This window comes from Lonchura striata, chromosome 8 (assembly GCF_050655825.1).
Source record: "Lonchura striata isolate lonStrDom1 chromosome 8, ASM5065582v1, whole genome shotgun sequence".
Taxonomy (NCBI): Eukaryota; Metazoa; Chordata; class Aves; order Passeriformes; family Estrildidae; genus Lonchura; species Lonchura striata.
In genome coordinates, this window is record NC_140710.1 from 18,952,010 (window position 1) to 18,970,942 (window position 18,933).

General features: G+C 38.0%; 2 protein-coding genes across 13 annotated transcripts in view; one reads left to right on the top strand and one right to left on the bottom strand.

The window, feature by feature from the left end:
- PALMD (palmdelphin) overlaps positions 1–13,740 on the top strand; it is a 24,752-nt gene extending 11,012 nt beyond the window's left edge. The window contains exons 4-8 of the mRNA XM_021525339.4: positions 5,030–5,144; positions 6,018–6,051; positions 6,148–6,258; positions 6,956–8,056; positions 12,155–13,740. Of these exons, the coding sequence (XP_021381014.2) occupies positions 5,030–5,144; positions 6,018–6,051; positions 6,148–6,258; positions 6,956–8,056; positions 12,155–12,198 (1,405 nt within the window). The 3' untranslated portion in view covers positions 12,199–13,740. The remainder of the gene's footprint in view (positions 1–5,029; positions 5,145–6,017; positions 6,052–6,147; positions 6,259–6,955; positions 8,057–12,154) is intronic.
- The window catches only part of FRRS1 (ferric chelate reductase 1), a 69,601-nt gene that overhangs the window by 30,261 nt on the left and 20,407 nt on the right, over positions 1–18,933 (bottom strand). For 6 of the 12 annotated variants that reach the window (XR_014956883.1, XR_014956882.1, XR_014956881.1 and 3 more), the window contains exons 16-18: positions 18,027–18,088; positions 6,116–17,932; positions 758–5,051 (exon numbers count right to left, since the gene is read on the bottom strand). Coding sequence is in view for 4 of the 12 variants with exons in the window: in XM_085585905.1 (XP_085442031.1) it covers positions 17,840–17,932; positions 18,027–18,088 (155 nt within the window). In the remaining 8 variants the exon portion in view is untranslated. Of the gene's footprint in view, positions 1–757; positions 5,052–6,115; positions 18,089–18,933 lie in introns of those variants that run through there. The other 6 variants (XM_085585905.1, XM_085585904.1, XM_077785242.2 and 3 more) reach the window with 4 other exon arrangements.

The window sequence follows — 18,933 nt, forward strand, 5'->3', positions numbered from 1 at the left end:
TGCAGAGTAAAGCAATTCTTGTCATGTTTTCTAGTCAGTCAGAATTAGAGAATACAGAATACAATTTTCCATACTGTAAATTGTCACAAACTGCACAATAACTATATTGCAGAGTATCTGTTTCTCTAATTCCAGATATTCTTTCCATGCTGTATTCAGTAGTTGTAAGCCCCAACATATGGGGATTGCTCTAAGATAGCAACTGTTGAATCAGAACTTCAAACTAACAATAAATTTTCAAAGTTCTCAAGTTTCATTAGGCCCTGGCATAGCCTTTAATATCTGACTTCCACAATAACAGCCCTTCAGAAGTGTATATGCTCCCTAACCCCATTAGTAACACTTATCCTCAGTTTTCTATGTGCTCTGTACTCTGCCAGAGTCCCAGGACTTTGCTATAGCAAAGTCCTTTTTTTACCTTTCAGTAGAGATGTTTCTACAAATCTCATCACCTAGTGCTTCCTTATCACACAGGACTAACATTTAACTGCAGAGACAGTCTCATGAAGGACTCTTATTTACCATGGACAGGGTTCCATGAGTTAGCTCCTTTCCTGGGTCCAGGCATACTGACTGGTACTATCCTTTAGCACCCACAGAAAAGATGAAATGTTCCAGTTCCTTTAGATTCTGGAAAGTTTAATCATCCTTTTTCAAGGCTTCTTCCTCTATTTCAATTCAATAGCATTTTCCTTTCTACTTTGCTTACACTGCTCTCCTACACACACTCTATTGGCAAAGCTGTCACCCAGATTACCTTCTTCAGTGATCTCCCATCCTCTTCCCTCCATCTCTGACACAGATAATATTTCTCTTGGCTGACAGGTAGCAGCCTTGTGCTAGTTTGTCCTATAATTATGCTGACTTCTTGCTCAAAAGCACTTTTTCTCTGCAGAACATCTTCTTACACATCTCTGTAGGATTCATTGTTGCAGTGGTAGGAGGTAGACAGCAAGCCCTGAAAATATCCCAGGAGGATGTCATTTTGAAGGCATGCAAGAGGGGCCTGTAAGACACCGAGTACCAGAATAGAACAGCATCTAGGGCTAGAATAGGCTAAGAAGCAACAAGAAAATGGTGCTGAGCAAGCATTTCCCCATCAGACCACTGGAAGTTCAGACCTTCTCTAAGCAGTGAGAGGAAAGATTAGATTCAAAGTCCTGTTGACCATGAGCAAAGCTTTACCTAAGAATTTAGGCAGGTTTATTCACATGTCTTTTGCTATAAATTAAATTTCCTACCACTCCCTAATAGCTGTTTAGCAAGGACATCTAGAAAAAACATCACATTGCCTTCCAAATAGCATTACAACTTGTTTATACACACCCAGGCCAGTTTCAAACGAGCCAGCAGTGATACAGAAACCTAGGAATAAAGTCCACTAATAAATATAAACTATGCATCATACAGTCTTTTTTGCTTTTGCTACACCACAGTTATCACCAAAGCTAACAAAAGCCTGTCTGACCTTTGACCTGCCCTGTAAATCAAACATTGCCAAACTGATCATGTAGACACATCATACAGTAGAAATAAACTGAAAGGCTCAGTAGAATTCTTTCTTCTAAGCATCTGACTATTAAAACTCACTTGATTTGGAGATATTCAGTTCACTCTGTTGATTATTCTCTGTATGTTTTGTCTTCAGATAAAAAAAAATTATTAATTACTTTAAAGACTTTTTGATTACCCTTATACAAGTATTTTTTTCTTTTTCTTTCTGCGGAGACAACAATTGCAATTACTGGCAGTTTATTTACAGAAGTGGCATGACATTGCCATCATCTTCCTAAATGGGATCTCTGCTTTGAAACATTCCTGAATGTCAAATTGAGCTGATGTATGTCTGCTAATCAGTTCAGATTTGAGCATTTTTTTAATAAAAGGGAGAAGTTCCATTCTTTGTATCAATGGCAAACCAGTGAGTAGCAAGCAGCCTGAGCCACCTTGGAGACAAATGGCTGAATGCTTTGGTTACAGACAGAAATAGCATTTATGTTATCTGTCCTATTTATCCTCTGTACAAGTTGGAAGCTTCAGTGAACCAAGAGAGCACATCCTCGGTCAGGGTACAAGCTGAATCAAGAGTCCTGTTTTCTCACTTAATCTTCAGCTAATAACACTCATTCTTGATGGAATTAGTTGCTAAACAACATATTTAAAAATGCAAAATAATGAAGGTCTAGTCAATTGCTTATAATGTGAGGCATGAAAGCAGACTCAAGGCTATACTACAGAGCTGCTAAAGCATTTGACTCCCCTCAAAACATGTGACAGCTTGCTAAGCCATCTTTTCTCCTCAGTCTAGAATTTTTCACAGTGGTATCGTCATATCTGCTTTTCATTCTCAAGCCATTTTTTTTAATGGGGTGGCAGTGATGTCAACTCCAGCAGATCAGCTGGTAGCCAGCAGCATCCAGGAAATCTCCATAGATTTTCTTAATTCAGCTGCCACTTTGGCAGAGAAACCTTTCAATTAGTGTCTTGACTTCTAAGGTTTCTTCTCTCATCGACACCTCTGTACTACTTATTTCCCCTCTCAAATATTCAGTGCTACTTGAAAAGAGAACAAATATTCAAAGGATTGATTTAATATATACTTCAATTTCTTGCCTAAAAAGGCAGTGCTGTACAAAAGGTAGCTTCATATAATTGCTAGAATAGTTGTTAAACCCTTTCAAGACAAACTGTGATAGATATAACTTCATAAAAATGTGACTGACTTAGAAGTTTCTAAACATTTAAACACATCAGAAAGATCCTGGCCTAACTTTTCAACCACATGATGTTATAAGGGCTTCAGTTTCTTTGAACTATACAAATTGCATCTCTTAGAATTTTTCTTTCCACAAATTCCAGAGTGCACACTCACAATACTCTGAAATTGAACCATAAAATCTGGTTTTGCAAGTATAAGTGCAAAAGAGGTACTTAGATGCAATTCCCATTACATGGATATGTGAATTTCTCTCTAAACCCACTGAGTATTGAATCAGGTCTCTTAATTACCATACAAAGTGGGTGTTGGTATGGCTGAAAGAGCATATGTAAACTGCAATTTGTTTCTTGATCACCTAGGTAAATACACAGTTTATTATCATTGATTTATTAGGGGTTGTGTTTTCTCTTTTTTCCCACCTCCCTTTTTTCAAGTATCTCCAAGATTTTTCTTCCTCTTCTTACACCTGTGTGTCTAGGAGTGTTTAGAGCCAGGACTGAAATAAATCCACAGTATAAGTTAATGATTTTTCAGCTCATTATGCTTTTGTGAGTTTTTAATGATTTTCAAATTATGAGAATATTGTGATCAAGATCTAAAAATAAACATATCAATAAAAAATCTCAACATATTAAACAAAGACTGTTTCATTAGAAGTATAAAAATATGGCACATGGTTATTACTTTCTTTTATAGCATCCAAAAATATTCATCTCTCTTGTAAATTTTTTTAAATTTTAGCACTGTAATCAGTACCTTTGATCAGGGTTCTAAGGCCATCTTGCAGAGCTCAGGTCCAAAGTGTGAGCAGATTTAAATATATTTTTTTTAGCTTTTACTTTCATCCTGAAGAGGGGTTCCCTTCCCCCCGGTATCTGCTCCAAGGTCCGTGATACCTTTGTACATCAAAAAAGAGATGTTGTCACCAACAGATAAAAGTCCACATAGCACCCTGTTAGTGCAGCTCCAAATATCTGAGTTTAAATAGGCAACAGCCATAATGTAATTCAGATTCCTCAGCCACACAGAAGGAAATCAATAATGCTAATCTGAACACCTGCATGCAGCTTTTCTGATTACTTTTAAGGGATGGCAGACTTTAATCATTCATGTGACTTTGTGTATAATATTGTGAATCCTAGCACACAGTAAAATCAAAAACAAAAAACCAACACTTCTTCCCATGGGGTTATAGGCCAACACTTCTATAACCCTGTAATGTAACTTGGTCTCAGATCAGCTAGTTGTAATTATTCTGACTGCTCTCAGCAAAAGGTGGTATCAGTTGCCTTAGGTCTACACTCATTGATTTCCAGCATGGATTAAAAAAAAAATGATAGAAGACATATTTCACTTAAATATGGAAGCCCTTAAATTTCCTTTTTTTTTTTTTTTATTCCTTAAAGTTAAAAGAAGTTCTTTTAAAAAGAACCAAGAGACGAAAGTTATACAGCATTAACCTATAACATAAGGCATTCAGTTCAAGTCCCACTTCAGAGTTAAATCTGGAGTTGGATTATAGATCTTCACGGAAAATTGGTTTCCCAACTACTCAGCTAATAAGGCAAATTCCATCTCAAACCCAACAAATATGCACTTATGCAGAAAAAAGGAGTCTTGATTAGAAGGAATAAAAAATAGGAAACAGGCCACCTGCTTAAGTCACTGCCTTACTCAAGGGAGAAAAATTGACCAAGATACTTTAACATTGTGCTTTATATCCAGACAACCAGGAATAGCTTTATCCTTCTCTGACACAGACATTCAATTTTTTATCTTGGACCTTTCTGTCTAGAAGTGTTTGTCATACACTAAGAAAATAAAAACTCTGATCAGGAAAAAAGATACCTTAATTATTGTACTCAGATTTAATATGTAAGAACCACACAACATAGACTTAACACATAAGAAGAGCAGGGAAGGGAGCTGTTACATACAAACCTCCAGCAAGTGCCAATAGCCCAAAAGAAGTTTTTACTTCTGAGCCTCAGTATTCCTTTTACATAACAATAAAGGTTTTAAAAATAAAAAAGCTAACCCATCAGCCAAGTCCTAACTGGCAAAATAGTTCATGTTTAAATGTGGATGGCTGTTTGTTGTTGGGTTTGGGTTTTTTTCTTTTTAATTAAAAATACTATTTCACAACTTTTTTCCCAATGCGTATGAAACCATAAGTTGATTTCATATAAGAGCAAAGTTTGTCAAGGTAAGTAGCTCTTACCATCCCTACTAATGTCCATATTCCCAATGCATCAACTCCACAGTGTTGTTCTCTGCCTGGTATTAAATCAAATGCAACTGTGATTGCAGACTGGAGAAGGAAATTGAGGCTCTGGAAAGACAAGAAATGGAAGTCTCAGCTAAGGAAGAAGCAATTTTAAAGAAACTGAAGTCTGTTGAGAAAACAACAGAAGACATAATAAAGGTTAGTGCTATATTATTCTAGAAATAGAATTTATTACTCAATCATCATCATATCCAGGGAAAGGAGAACTAGCTGGATCCCATGAGTGGTCATGAGCTTTTGTCTGAAGTGACAACAGTTCAACCACAAGAGGGATCAAGATGTTACATTGTTTAAGTGCCCATATGTCTTCCATTTGCTTATTTATGGGGGTGGGGGAGCAATTCCTGTCTTTACTCATCTCTAAAAACAGCACTGCCACTGACACCCAGCAACTTTGCATCTCAGCCAGAGACAGACACACCAGGTACAGACCAGGTAGAGAAGCTGATCTCTTTATGCTAGTTCTGGTGACGTGCCCAGCTAAACTGCATCATGTCCTCCACCAAGTCCCTGACAGAGATTATGATGCATCCTAATGTTATCAACCATAACTCTTTGTCAAAAGGTAATTTTAATATTTTTAAATCTCTTAAACCATATCAAAAAATACAGTGATGAAACTAAACTTCAGTTCTCCAGCTGTTCTTGCATACACACACACTGTATTCTCTGAAGGGAGATAAGTAAAACTGGAAAGCCAAAGTAGGACCTGTAGAAAAATCTTTGACACCAACCAGGCTGGGCCACAGTGGGAGGCCAGGTCACTGTTTAACACTTCATAATACTTTTGTCCTTCCCTGTGTGACTTGGAATCATATTGGCAAAAGACCACAGAAATTTCACTTTCTCACTCACCATGCTCCAACTGAGTACATTTCACTTTTAGCCTCTTCTCTGTATGAAGCTGTGCACACAAAAGGTTAAAACTATCAGGGAAACTAAAGCACTGTATAGTTAACATCTTAAAAGTAACTATCACATTTATTGTTAATGGTTCTCTTTCCCACCTAGTCTGTGAAGACTGAAAAAGCTGGATTTGAAAAAGGTACGTTTAGTCAAAAGAATATTTTTTAAAAGGTTCTTGTAGAAGTAAGTTAAAACATACTAACGCTTTGTGGATCTGTGGATCTTCTTTACTCAGAGGCAGCAGACTACATATATGCCAGCATCCCCGACCTTCCCAAGTATTTCAGACCTTCTGCACTGAGAAGTACAGCACATGCTGACATGGATGATGAAGAAAAAAGAAAAGGTACTGCTTATTAGTAACTCCAGAATGTGTCAATATGTACAAAAGCTTCCTATATATTGAATATAACACATTTTAAGCAAAGAATAGACATTATAGATATGAGACATTTGTTCTCATTTAAGCTGTGTTACCAGCTAGGTCATCAAAACCGAGAGGTGAGACAGTGGTGTAAAGTATGTGCCACTGAGAATAACTCTTTTCACCACTGACACTTCTTTCCAGCACTTCATTCTTCTGCCTGTCATAACTAAGTACAGACTCCCTTCATATCATTCATTTCACATATTCTATCTGCACTTACAGCTGTTGGGTAGCCAGCAGTAGTCAGCTATTTCCCAATTACTGCAAAGCCTCCTAACCCTTCAGAGTACCCAAGACTCTCTGGCTTTGCAGCACATGGAGCTCTTCAGCTGCTATTGCCCAGCATAACACCAGGGGCCAAGGCTAAATCTGGATTTTTCAGTCTATCATGTAATGAAAACTGTCTCAGCAGCTGATTCTTCCTCACAGAATTAAAACACTTTTTTCCACAGGAAAAAGGGGACATCCAAAATTAGAATCTAATATACAGGTTGTGTATGTAATAATTTCACATATTTAATAATTCATTCTGGCAGTTGTTCTCTATCACTGTCAGAAGTCCTTTATTTCTTGCAGCTACTGCATTACCAGTTTAAGCACTTGTTTCTTTCAACAGCATTGTTTGCCATGGAAATTAAGGTTGAAAAAGACATGAAGACCGGAGAAAACACAGTGTTATCAACAATACCTCTTCCCTCAAAGGAGTTTAAAGAGACAGGAATTAAAGTCTATGATGATGGCAGGAAGTCAGTGTATGCAGTGTCCTCAAATGGGACCACAACACAAAATGGGATGGATGAACTTGCTCCTGTTGAAGTGGAAGACCTGCTACGACAGGCAACTGAAAAAAATTCTCAGTCTCCCACAGAGTACCATGAACCTGTCTTTGCAAACAAATTCTGCAGGCCAGTTACTCCTCAGATAGACAAACTAGCCCCAGGACCAAAACCAGAAGACACTGACAAAAGAGAGATGAATGGATTTAGCAATCATCAAACAGGGTTCCCCTCCAAAACAGAGCCCTTTATGCAGCAAAATAAAGAGAATGGCCTTGGTCTTCCAAAGGTAATACAACCAAAATCTCCCTCTCCAGTAGTTTCCCATACAGAGAAGAAAGTGCATACTAATCCTGAGAACAGAATGATTCATAATGAAGAAAGAAATGCTGCACCTGAGGAATTAAAACCTTACCAGAATACAAGGGAAAAACATGGTGAGACAAGGTTTTTAAATCCCTGTCCTCCTAACACAGCATCCCCTGCACCTCAGGATGAGGAAGATGTTCGGTACAACATTGTCCAGGCTGTACCCTGTTACGTGGATGAATCTGAACCTGTAACAATGGTTTTCATGGGTTACCAGCGTGTTGATGATGACGATGCAGAAGCAAGCCAGAAGTTGTCCCCATACGACGGGGTTATCCATGCAGAACTGGTTATCATTGATGATGATGATGACGAAGATGACAGCAAATCTGAGAAACCAGCATATCATCCCATAGGCCATTATAGTCAAGTTTATCAGCCACCAAACAGGAAAACCACAGAAGCTCAACAGACAAATCCTGTGAGCAGTCTGGGTGCAAGCCTGAACAAGATACCCCATAAAAATTCCATTTCCCTGCAAGAGCAAGAGGAACGCTTAAGCTCACCAACACACCATGCTCATCTTCACAGCCAGATGTCTGGAGATGGTACAGAAGATCCCTCTCTAACAGGTAACAGAAAAGGAAAATCATGTCACTGCTGCTTGCTCATGTAGCAAAATGATACTGCTTTTATCTCCTGGCAACTGTATCACTTACATTGTTTGGATTGTTTCAGACTAATATGCTATTAATAATAATTTTTTGCTCTTGTTTGTTAACAAATACCAATCTACATTTTGAATCTTTTGAATTATTTTGTCTTCAGCAATGCACTAGTTACCATATCAAAATTTGGAAAATAAACTATTAGAGAAATTCCATTCCTATAACCTCGAAAGATTAAAAGTGGTATTCTTCCAAGTTCCATTAATGCTACCAAAATTAGCAGAATTAGTTTCCATTTCTTGTAGGTAACTAACAGCATTGCTACTTAACAATTCCTCCTCCCTCACTGGCATGTTTTTCTGCCTGTCTCCATTCCAACAACTTCCTAGATCATCCAAGTTACACCTTAAATAAGAAAGACTACTTAATAATCAGCTTTACTTTGTATTTTTAAGGAATCAACATTGCCAACATTGTCTTGATAGTGTTTATGCAAGTTTTAACATTTTTTCCATTAACCCGAGTTAGATATTTTTATAGCTTCTGAAAGATAATGAATCAGTTTTCACCACTACACACTGTTAATTCAGTAGTCCACAAAGTTATTTTTGAATAATTTTTTATATTCTATTAATACATACAGTATCTATTTCTTACTATAAAACTTTATAATAAAAGTTTGAAAGCAATAGCAGAATCTTCCAGAAACATAGAAAACTCTTCTCTATTATTATGTTGCATTTTAACACATACGATTAGACTCCATTTAAGTATACTTACAGAGCAGCAGATTGCAGTCACTTTCCACTTGAAGGAAAGAACACTCTGGTTGAATTACTGGAAGATCAGGGGTCCCGATTCCACATTCTCTCCCTCCAGAGAATTTGCAGCAAAAATGTAAAGCTGAATTGACAGCCCAGGTATTCTTTATATTAACCAGGAGGAGAGGATGATCTTTGCATCATATAAGAACTTTGAAGTATTTTTGCATCAGTAGGCAGTGATTGGGAAGAACTGTTCAGCAAGCAAGGCTCTCAGCTTTTAGGAGTATCAATATCATAGAGTCATGCACACAAAAGCCAGAAACTGCAGCGCAGCCCATCCCTTCTGATCAATAAGGCCACTACACTTTTCCATTACCTTTGCTTTCCGCAAGCACCCATCGTGCCATCTGTGTAATTCCCTGTGTTCTTCAGCACCAAGAGCTGCTGCCAGCAGCTTTTATGCCAGCAACTGGAAACAGTAGTTAGTACACATAAGATAAACCACTCCAGAAGCTGCTTTAGCCCATTATATTTTGGGGATGGTCCTGTCACATAAATATAGGATAACTGAGAAGGGACACTCACCCACCAGCAGGTTTCCACTGAAACAGGTCATTCATCCCACAGCACAGAGTGGGTGCTCCTGAAAGTATCCTTAGAAAGTTGTCCAAGTAGTAACTACAAGCTGGCAGTACCATTCAGGTGGGCCATACACAGGCCATGAGATTTTAGCTAAGCACCCTTATCTATACCAACCTCTGCTTATTTGTGTCCCTCAGGAGAAGCATCTCAAGTTTCTACGTTTTCCCCCTTCCACTCAGACACTTCACAAACAATCTGGGTTCTCTCTCATTTGAGGTTAATGAAAAACAAATACTTTCAGGAAAGAGGACTAAGCACAAATATAGCAAAGATATTCAAGAATCTGTCCTGTAAATCTGTGTTTGGTCTCAGCCATTTACTTGCAACTATCCCACCAATAAGAAAATGGCCACTTGGGAAAAATGGATCCCAGCTAAATTAAAAGCAGTTTGGCAATTACCTCAAAAAATTCCCCCAGTCAGCACTGCCTCCAAGTGAGTATCTTCATGCCTAGTAGAATTTGGAACTAAGCCATACTCTTCTTTAGCCCTCCACTTATTTATTGCCACTCCCTGGGACATTTTTGATCAGTGGAAAAAGCCAGGAAGTGACTCAATCTTTCCCAAGTAGCCCTATAATCCTACTGAGACTTCTAAAAGAGAAACAAAACCAGGAAAGCCTCTTGCTCTAGAACAATGTATTATACAGAGCTGTTTCTTAGAGAAATATATTGTTTTCAAACCAGTCATTGATGCCCACCCTATCAGGTTCACCCTAAACACCACTAGAGAAAAGAGTGGAGTCTATTTTTGGTAGCTTATCATTCATTACTAAAACAACAAACAGTAAAACAGAAAAATGAATCCTCTTGGAAACTAAAGCTTTGGGAAGCACTTACAGCACTTAAACATTAAAGAAGCACTGAGGACTCTGAAAGACAATGGAAAACAAAGAAGCAGAGGAGAGACCAGCATGATGGCCCCTCATGTAACAGTTTTTCTTTAGAAAGGAAATGAACATTCAGAACAAGTTACTTGAATTAGTTAGCAATGGCCAAGGACAAGGAAGCAGAGGCATTATTCCATGTGCCAATCTATACAGAGATAGATCAGATTAAATCTGGAGCTTTTCATACTCACAATCTTACAAAGACGTAGGACATACCTTTTCCACATGGCAGCAATTTTCCTTCTCCCACAAGCTCCTTTCTTTACCGATATCTCAAAGTACTTACCCTCAGAAAGCCATACAGAGAAAAGGATGACAACACTATAATTGGTACAGACATATTTGCATTATTAGGGCTTATTTTCTTCTTCAAATTTCAGGCAAATGAATTCAAGCACAAATGTTTTGAAGATACAATACTTATTAGGGAAATGAAAACTCCTTGGGAGGGAACAAAGGCTAGACATAGTGAAATGAATAAGAAAATGCAAAACTAAAGCTGAATAAGCAGCAAAACATACTGACAGTGTGGAACAGGCTCTCATGGGACACGAAGGTCCAAGGCTTTTGGCAGCTAGCTAGTCTAGATTAGCTATTTTTTTCTACCACTGGAATCTTTGCGACCTTCAAAAACACAATGGAGACAGCTCCATTTGTGCTGAAGAAAGTAAAATAAAAAATCCTTTTTAATGAAGATTCATGCACATCATTTTTCCCTGTAATGTATAGAGCAAGACAAAACAAAACTATGAGCTATAAGTGAGGCATCAAAATGACTGTTCTCAAACCATGACCAGGGCTTAAATCCTTCAGAATTCCTCAGCCTGTAAAAAGTACACAGTGTCTTTGTAAGAGCTAAGGTTAACATCAGTGGCTCTATGATATAAAGTTACACTCAGATGCTTCTATGATTTGCATCAACTTCAGCATTCAAAACATAGCTTGAGTTGGACACTTGCTGACATGTGTAAATCAAGTAAACAGCTGCTTTGACCCCTCGTGTCTCAGCAGAGAGACATATGCAGGGTGCAGGAATGAGACACACTATTTTTGGTGACTCTTCAAACTAGCAGGTCAGAGTAATAGAGATTATTCCCATTGCATTCTCAGATCAACAATGTGCTGGGGGGAGGCTTTTACATATCAAACAACAGCATTATATTGCTGTTCTAAAAATAACCTTCACATTAAATCATTGGCCTTTTGCTGTCCCTTTCAAACTTACCCCCATTATACCCAGTTACAGACAATAGCCATACTGATGTTTATACAGGTGCTGTTACTGCATCAGAAAAAATCAGGAACATGACTAACTCCCACTCTGACTCACAACTCTGGGAAGAAAGCAAAGTTTTCTCTGAGCATCACAGAAAAGGAAAAGGTTTCCAAACAGTTACAGCTCCCACCAAGAAGTTTAGTTTAAACAAAGTTGGTTTAATTATCCGTGCATCCTTTTAATCTGTCAGCTTCCAGTCAAGGGCAAAACCAACTCTGTATAATGTGTTAGTGAAGGTGACAGACACAAAACAGAAAGGAGCTGTGCTAATTTTTAAATAGCAGTTACGGAGTAATTTCTAAATATACTCACTATATTGCAAAATTACCAGAACTAACACCTTCTATGATTTCTTTCTATAACACTAAACCAATGCTTATTCTGCTGGATTAACCACCGGAGGTATGTATATTCATTTTTCTATATAAGGATATTTTGCTTCAGAAATAGAAATAAAGACTTAAAATGCAATGGTTTTGTTTATTTTTGCAGCTCTGAGGATGAGAATGGCAAAGCTGGGGAAAAAGGTCCTTTAACAGCTGTAATGACATGGAAGTTAAATTTACCACTCAAAGCAGATAAAGCTAAGAAGACTTTCTTCTACATACTTTTTCTAGATCATAACGCTTGTTTTGCTACTCTGTTTCATGGGCTGTTTTGCCCTCTGCATAATGCAATGGACTTTAACAGACTTTCCAATTTGACCAACTGTCACATGCACACATATCACATCCTGGAATTTGTTAAAAGTAGTGGGAAGTTACCTAAAGCCATAAATGCAGTGTACATACAAGTATGAAGACGTGCGCATACCTGTTCTCACAATCAGAAATATGCTGCCGTTGCATACACAGAGCAGATAAACACCCATCTCCATGGAACTTCATGGGACATTGTTTTCACAATAAAGTGTGCCAATCCATCTGATTTTGACTGAAAATGCTGTTCCAGCATTATTTTTGTAAAAGCATTGGTTAATAAAAAGCAAAATATGAGAGAAGAGTGGGAAGACATGTAAATATAAAATGTGCTTTCCAATTATACTACCTTAGATAAAATGTAAAGCATTCCTTTTTAAGCGACAGCAGAAGACAAAAAATAATTAAGCCAGCATATTGAAATATTTAGCCCCCTTCTAGACCTCCACAGTCACCCTTCATGTTACATATGACAGTGTAGCCATCTTCACACTCTGCTCTCTTCACCATCCCACAAACGTGCTGCCCACCCACAACTTCACAGATCAATCCTGTGCATAATATGAACAGCCTGACCTCCTGAGCATGGTTTCACCTCCCAGCCTGCTGAGAAAGCTCTGCTTTTCCAAGAAACTGGTTGTCAGACAGGCAGTGCTGTCCATCAAAAAAAAAAAACAAAAACAACCCCAACCAAACAAAAAACCCTCAGCAACAGAAAAATACTCACACAGCCATACTGTTTAGGTTTCAGTGAGCTGGGGAGCTCAAATCAGGCAAGCCTCCCACCAGAAATACTGAGTTGCCAGTAGCTTGTCCTGCAGCTGAATACAAAGATCTGTTACAGGTGCAGCCACTGCTGGGCACAGTTCTCCAGCAAGTTTCAAGGCTCCCACCAAAAAATAGGCTAATTCTTTCCACATGATAGAGGAGGTAAGGGCCCTAAAACCAGGTTCAATCACACCTACAGAGATCATGTCCAAGTCAGATTTTCCAGTACATAGTTCTTGGGTAGAAAAAGTGCCTCATAGCCCATTGCACCCTTATACTCAAATCAGAAGAACAGCTATAATTCAACTAGGTCTTAGCCTCATTTGTAATACTAAACAGATAAAGCTCACATTGTGTTATTCTGGTATAGCTGACTCAAATTATGCACAAAAAAAAAAGCCACAAGTTTTTGCTGGTATTCTTTTCAAAGCAGGAAACTGAAGTTACTACCTCAAACTGAGGCACGATGGTAGTAATTGACTGATTTGTAGCCTCTAAACATTTGGTGGCTCCCAGTCTGATGTGGGTAATAATCTCAAATTTTAAGACTTGTCAGAAATGGTTACCTGGAGATGAAATAGTAAATAAGAACAAATAAATTTTATTATAGTACTTTTCCTCTATGTCTATCCTCTTGTTTGTTGTTGTTTTATAGTGGATCTTTTTCTTATGCTTCTTCTGTTATTTGCTGGTTGTGAAAGCAGAAGGCTTCAGCCTCAACTCTTAAGGACAGACCAAAAAAATGAGAGCAGGTGAGTGATACGAAGTAGTCACAAACAATTTTTGTAACAGAAGCAGATGGCTATGGACACTCATCCTCTGCTTCCCCAACAACCTGTACTATTAAACTTAAAGTAGTGTGGAAAAGGGAGCAACTATCATCACAATACTAGTCAAAGTGGTTTAAAGGAAAGACTGGAAAGTAGGAATGTTCATCATCTGAGTGCTACAGCCCCAGAGCTTTCCTGCATCCTGTATCAACAAGAACAGAAATACAAGGTGGCAAATCATCTTTTCAAAAGTCAGTACAGATGCCATGCAAAACTCTAATTCATTATTAAAGCCAAGTGATTTCTAAGGCCCCACAAGACAAAAGTCTCTCTGAAGAAAAGCTGAAGCTGCACTTCTTCTTAAGTGCAGTATCCTTTTTGTGGGATGATTGTCATAAAGAGCTGGTTCAGTGATGCAATTTTGTGGTTTACATTATGTAAAGTCACTTTTGCACAGCACAAGGAAGACCAGCAGAAGCTAGACAGTGGTTGAACTAGGTCAGGTATGAACTAAAACAGGTGGCTCCAAGCACATCTGAAGAATTTGTCCTGTGCTGGTTCTGCTGTGCCACTTTCTCAGGCATGTGCAACCGTTTCCCCCTTCTCACAAACCCCTTGGAGAAGTCAGAATCAGATTTATGCAAGCAAAGAATTTCTCAGAGCTACTTGCTAATCATCCCTGTTAACCACCCTTCCATTCACTTGGACTCTTCTTACTTCAATCTACACCAAAACCACCGAGGTATTAATTTCTGCGTGGAAATGCAGAATACTGCAGTTTTTCCTTGGCAATTGCTGTTCATCTTCAGTTGTCTGAATAAGGATATACCCACATGACAAAAGAAAACCATCCATACCTGCTCAAACAAAAGCTTAATAATAGATAGCAAGCAAACACCCATTCCAAAATATCTATCTGTATGAGATGGCCTGAATTAAAATACTGAGTTTCTGAAAATGTTTCCAATTAGTTCATTTAGGAACACTTCCTATTTTGGAAAACCTTCATATGTCAACCTCTCACGGACAGTTTATAGCAAGCAAGCAAAACAGAAGTGCTGTTATTTGAACAAGGGCGCCACATAGTGTTAGGAACACAAAACAGGCAAGCTCTCCTCAGCCTTCCCTGGGTAAAGGAAAAATATGGCCATTATAACACAGAACTGGATGTCTCCCCATCTCGTGATTTTTGAAAAAACAGAAAACAACGTAGCACGCAGTGTAAGGAGGAGAAATTAAATACACCTCCTGTTTCATGCTGCAGCTTAAAATGTCAACTAAAAACTACTTGAAGCAAAAAACAGTAGCTGTGAACTCCCATTACATTTGCACCAAGTAATTTTTGTTCAAAGCACAGGCAAAGAAACATGATTTGTAGCTAAGCCAAGAGCAGATTATGAGTATTTGGAGGCTGCACCTAACAATCAAAACAGTAAACAACTTGCGAGACTAATCACAAATTTCTACCTGTCATCTATTTTCCTGCCAATATCAAACAAACCCTTCTGCAGATTTTTTTCAAAGGAGTACCCAAAAAAACTTCGGAAGATATTGGAATACAATGACATATTACTTCCTCTTACTAGTTATGCAGTTAAAGGGCAGGAGTGGCAGTGTGAACAGAAATTATGTAAAATAAGCAAGTCTTTCAATTAAGTTACAATACTGTACATAAGAGCTCCCATAAGAAACTAGACCATACTACAAGCAGTGGGAAGAAAAAATTTATCCAGAACAATCAACAATTTTGCCAATTTAAAAGTTGCATTAGACACAAAACAAGGAAACCTTTTTCTTCTTGAGGAAAAGAAACTGTTTCAAGAAGTGAAACTATTTTAACATTCAATTTCAATAGTGGTTTCTCCAGGAAGGATTTACATAGCTGTAATTTATAAAACAATATGTACAAAAAACCAGACAATCCATTTTGCTCCTAGGCAAGACTTTTCTAGTTTCCTTTTGACAGTATTTTCACCTTACTAAAAGGGACAATAACTTTTATTGAGATATTTACATTCATGTTTTAAAACCCACATTCATTGTCATCTGTAAATGAAAAAACCCTCAGTACAGCTATTTTATTATAGAAAGAATCTGGCATTAACCTTAACTTAAAAAGCCATCAATTATGAGTGATTTTTCTTCTATAAATTCACAGTAGATGAAAGAGTCCCAAACTTTAGCAGTAGATGAGCCTGAGATTCCCAGGCTTTTTGAGATAAGAATTCTCTAAAAAAACATCACACCCACACAGTTGGCCCCATGCTGCTCATCCTTCAGCCTGGGTTGTGACTCACTTCTTCATAGTTCCCCTTTCCCACCCTGCACATGACTTTCCTAAGGGAGATTATTCAACTTGGACTCACTCACAGTCAGCTGCTGCTGACAAAGGGATTCATTCCAGCTCCATAAATGCCCTTATGGCTAATCAGGTATCTGAGCAGCCAAAAAGATCACTGACTACAAACAAATGTCACCTGTATCTTCCTGAATATCGCCTGTTGTCCACGCAACAGGCTGCACTATGGACTTGGGAAGGTGGAGGAAGAGACAGGACCAGACAGCTTTGGTAACTGCACAGAACCACCACCTGACACACACCTACAAGTATGTTAGAGCTGGCCACACTTGTAGAGATGTCGATGTAAAAGTCTATAGCAAGTCAGGCCTCACTACTCAACTATTCTGTCCAATCTTCCCAACATCTTAATTCCCAGCTAGCTTAGTATGCCTAGCTGAAAAACATATCTTGAATTGCTACAACTAAAAATCAATACTTTTCAGTAAGAAAAATGAAGATGTGTGGGAGCAAGCTATTTGGAGCCACAAAATACAAGTGCAAAGCACTCTAAGTGCACAACATATTGTACCTAGTTCGTATATTTGAAGAAACCTTTTGTTGACTAAAAAATTGCCCCCCAATATTCTTTCAGAATAGAGTTATTATAGAATTCTTATAGTTCTGTGTTCTAGATATGCCAGATCAAAGGACTCTCCCTTTACATTATCAGAAGCTGCTTTTCCTGAAGACAACCTAGCTCCCAATTTACATTTTGCCCAATAGCACAAACACAACTGCGGCATTCCAGAGCAAGTATTTTCATTTCCATTACAGTTGGCATAAATCCATCTTATTCACACAGCTAAGTAATTCAGAAGCCTCAAGCAACCAAAGACAGTAAAGCAGAAATCCATAAACACAGCTAGGTTCTTCCTGGTTTGAGTTTTAGAGAAGTTACTATAGGTTTTAGTGCATTTATATTGTAAACAAGTTTTCTTTTTATGATTTAGAAGCACCAAGAAGGATGAGACAGAGCAGTATTTTGAGTAAGGCAAGTGGTGGTTTTACTGAAGGACTGAAGTTCTTAAACACCTTATACTGTTCTTAGAGCAGACAGTGCTTTTTGCATTTTACTTTTATCTATTTAGTTCATGCATCAACCTGCATTTGTGACAATCTTCTACCAAGTTTCAAGGTTTGTTTGGTTGAGAGTTTCCTTATGCACAAAACTGTTAAGAGCAGGAAGCTGGCATATCACATATTAGAAAGTAAAATGAACAGATTAATCTGGACCAGTCATATCTTACCAGTTCCCCCAATAATACTCACAAAAGGTTTAGGGAAATGAATAAAAATAACATTTACAACACATCTTCTTAGTCTTCACCTACAAGATTCAATCGAGTTAACTCGATTTCACTCCCTACTCAGGCAAAGGTTCCCATTAAAAGTCATATCAGGAGATGGTCTTTGTAGGACTGCAGGATTTCTCTCTAGATTTGAATTCCAGATCTCCCTAACACTGAGCATGACATACATGTGCTGTTCTTGTTCAATTACATCTTCAGGACCACATTGAGAAAGAAGTTTTAATAAGAAGTATTCCTTGCAGACTTCTCAGCTGCACAGTATTTTGTCACAAAATTCTCAAATACTTGTTTCATACTTGGTTGATTGCTATCAGGAAGGTAACAAGGAATACTAAATTTCCAATGACATAGATGGTTAAAACAATCTGTTTAAACAGACGACCCTGCAAGAAAAGGGGAAGAAAAGTCATTGAACAGTCAGGTTTAAATGAAGAATCATCCCATTTCACAGTAGCTAGTTACCAAATTGTGACTCACCTCTGCTTCTGCAGATGTGAGTGACTGCAGTATCTGTACTCTGTCATCCTCTATCACTTCAACTGTTCATGGGAAGAAAAACAGAAGTCAAGTCTGCCCTTAACAAGAAGGGGGGGCTTCATTTTTATACTGCAGAAGTCTTGATCCTGTGACTAAGTCTTACACAGCATCAAATCTGAAAAGGACTTGGGAGTTTCATTTGACATTTCATGACCTGTTAATACCATGCTCACAGCACAAAATAAAAAATTATACTGGTGCTGACCTACAAAACTTCTGAACACTGAAGTCAAAAAACATGTCTTTTGCTATACTGAATAATCAAAACAGAGTTTTGAGCTAACACTTTCCTTTTATATTTTAAGATAACTGGATTTCATAAGAAGTATTTTCATTAGCCAACATGAGAACACTCATTGTCCAAACATTTCAGGTTAGTTTCCCTACTTCTAGGAAGTAATTACTGCAGTTTAATTTAAATTCACATCTTTTATAATCACTCCTTCTCCACATGCCACCTTACACAGACTCTTAATTAATCACACTTCTTCAGTTCTGCAGCTGTCTCATTTCAGCTTTAGACCCAGGTCATTCACATGTACAGTCATCTCCTCTCTGTGACACCAGCCAGTGAAGACAACAATTCCTAATGAAGTTACTATGCATCTCTTCCCTACACATACTGGAGTCAGAACTTCATATTCCTTCCCCAGTCAGTCAAAATGGCAAGCATGCAAACTTGCTTCTGCAATAACAGCAGTTTATCAACACTTAAATACAGATTAAATCTGCATTAATTAATCTGGACTTAACATACGTACCTGGGATCAAAATCATAGCAAAAAGTAAGTCTCAGAACATATTTACATATCTCAGTCTGCACATTTCAGTCCCCAATGAACTGTGG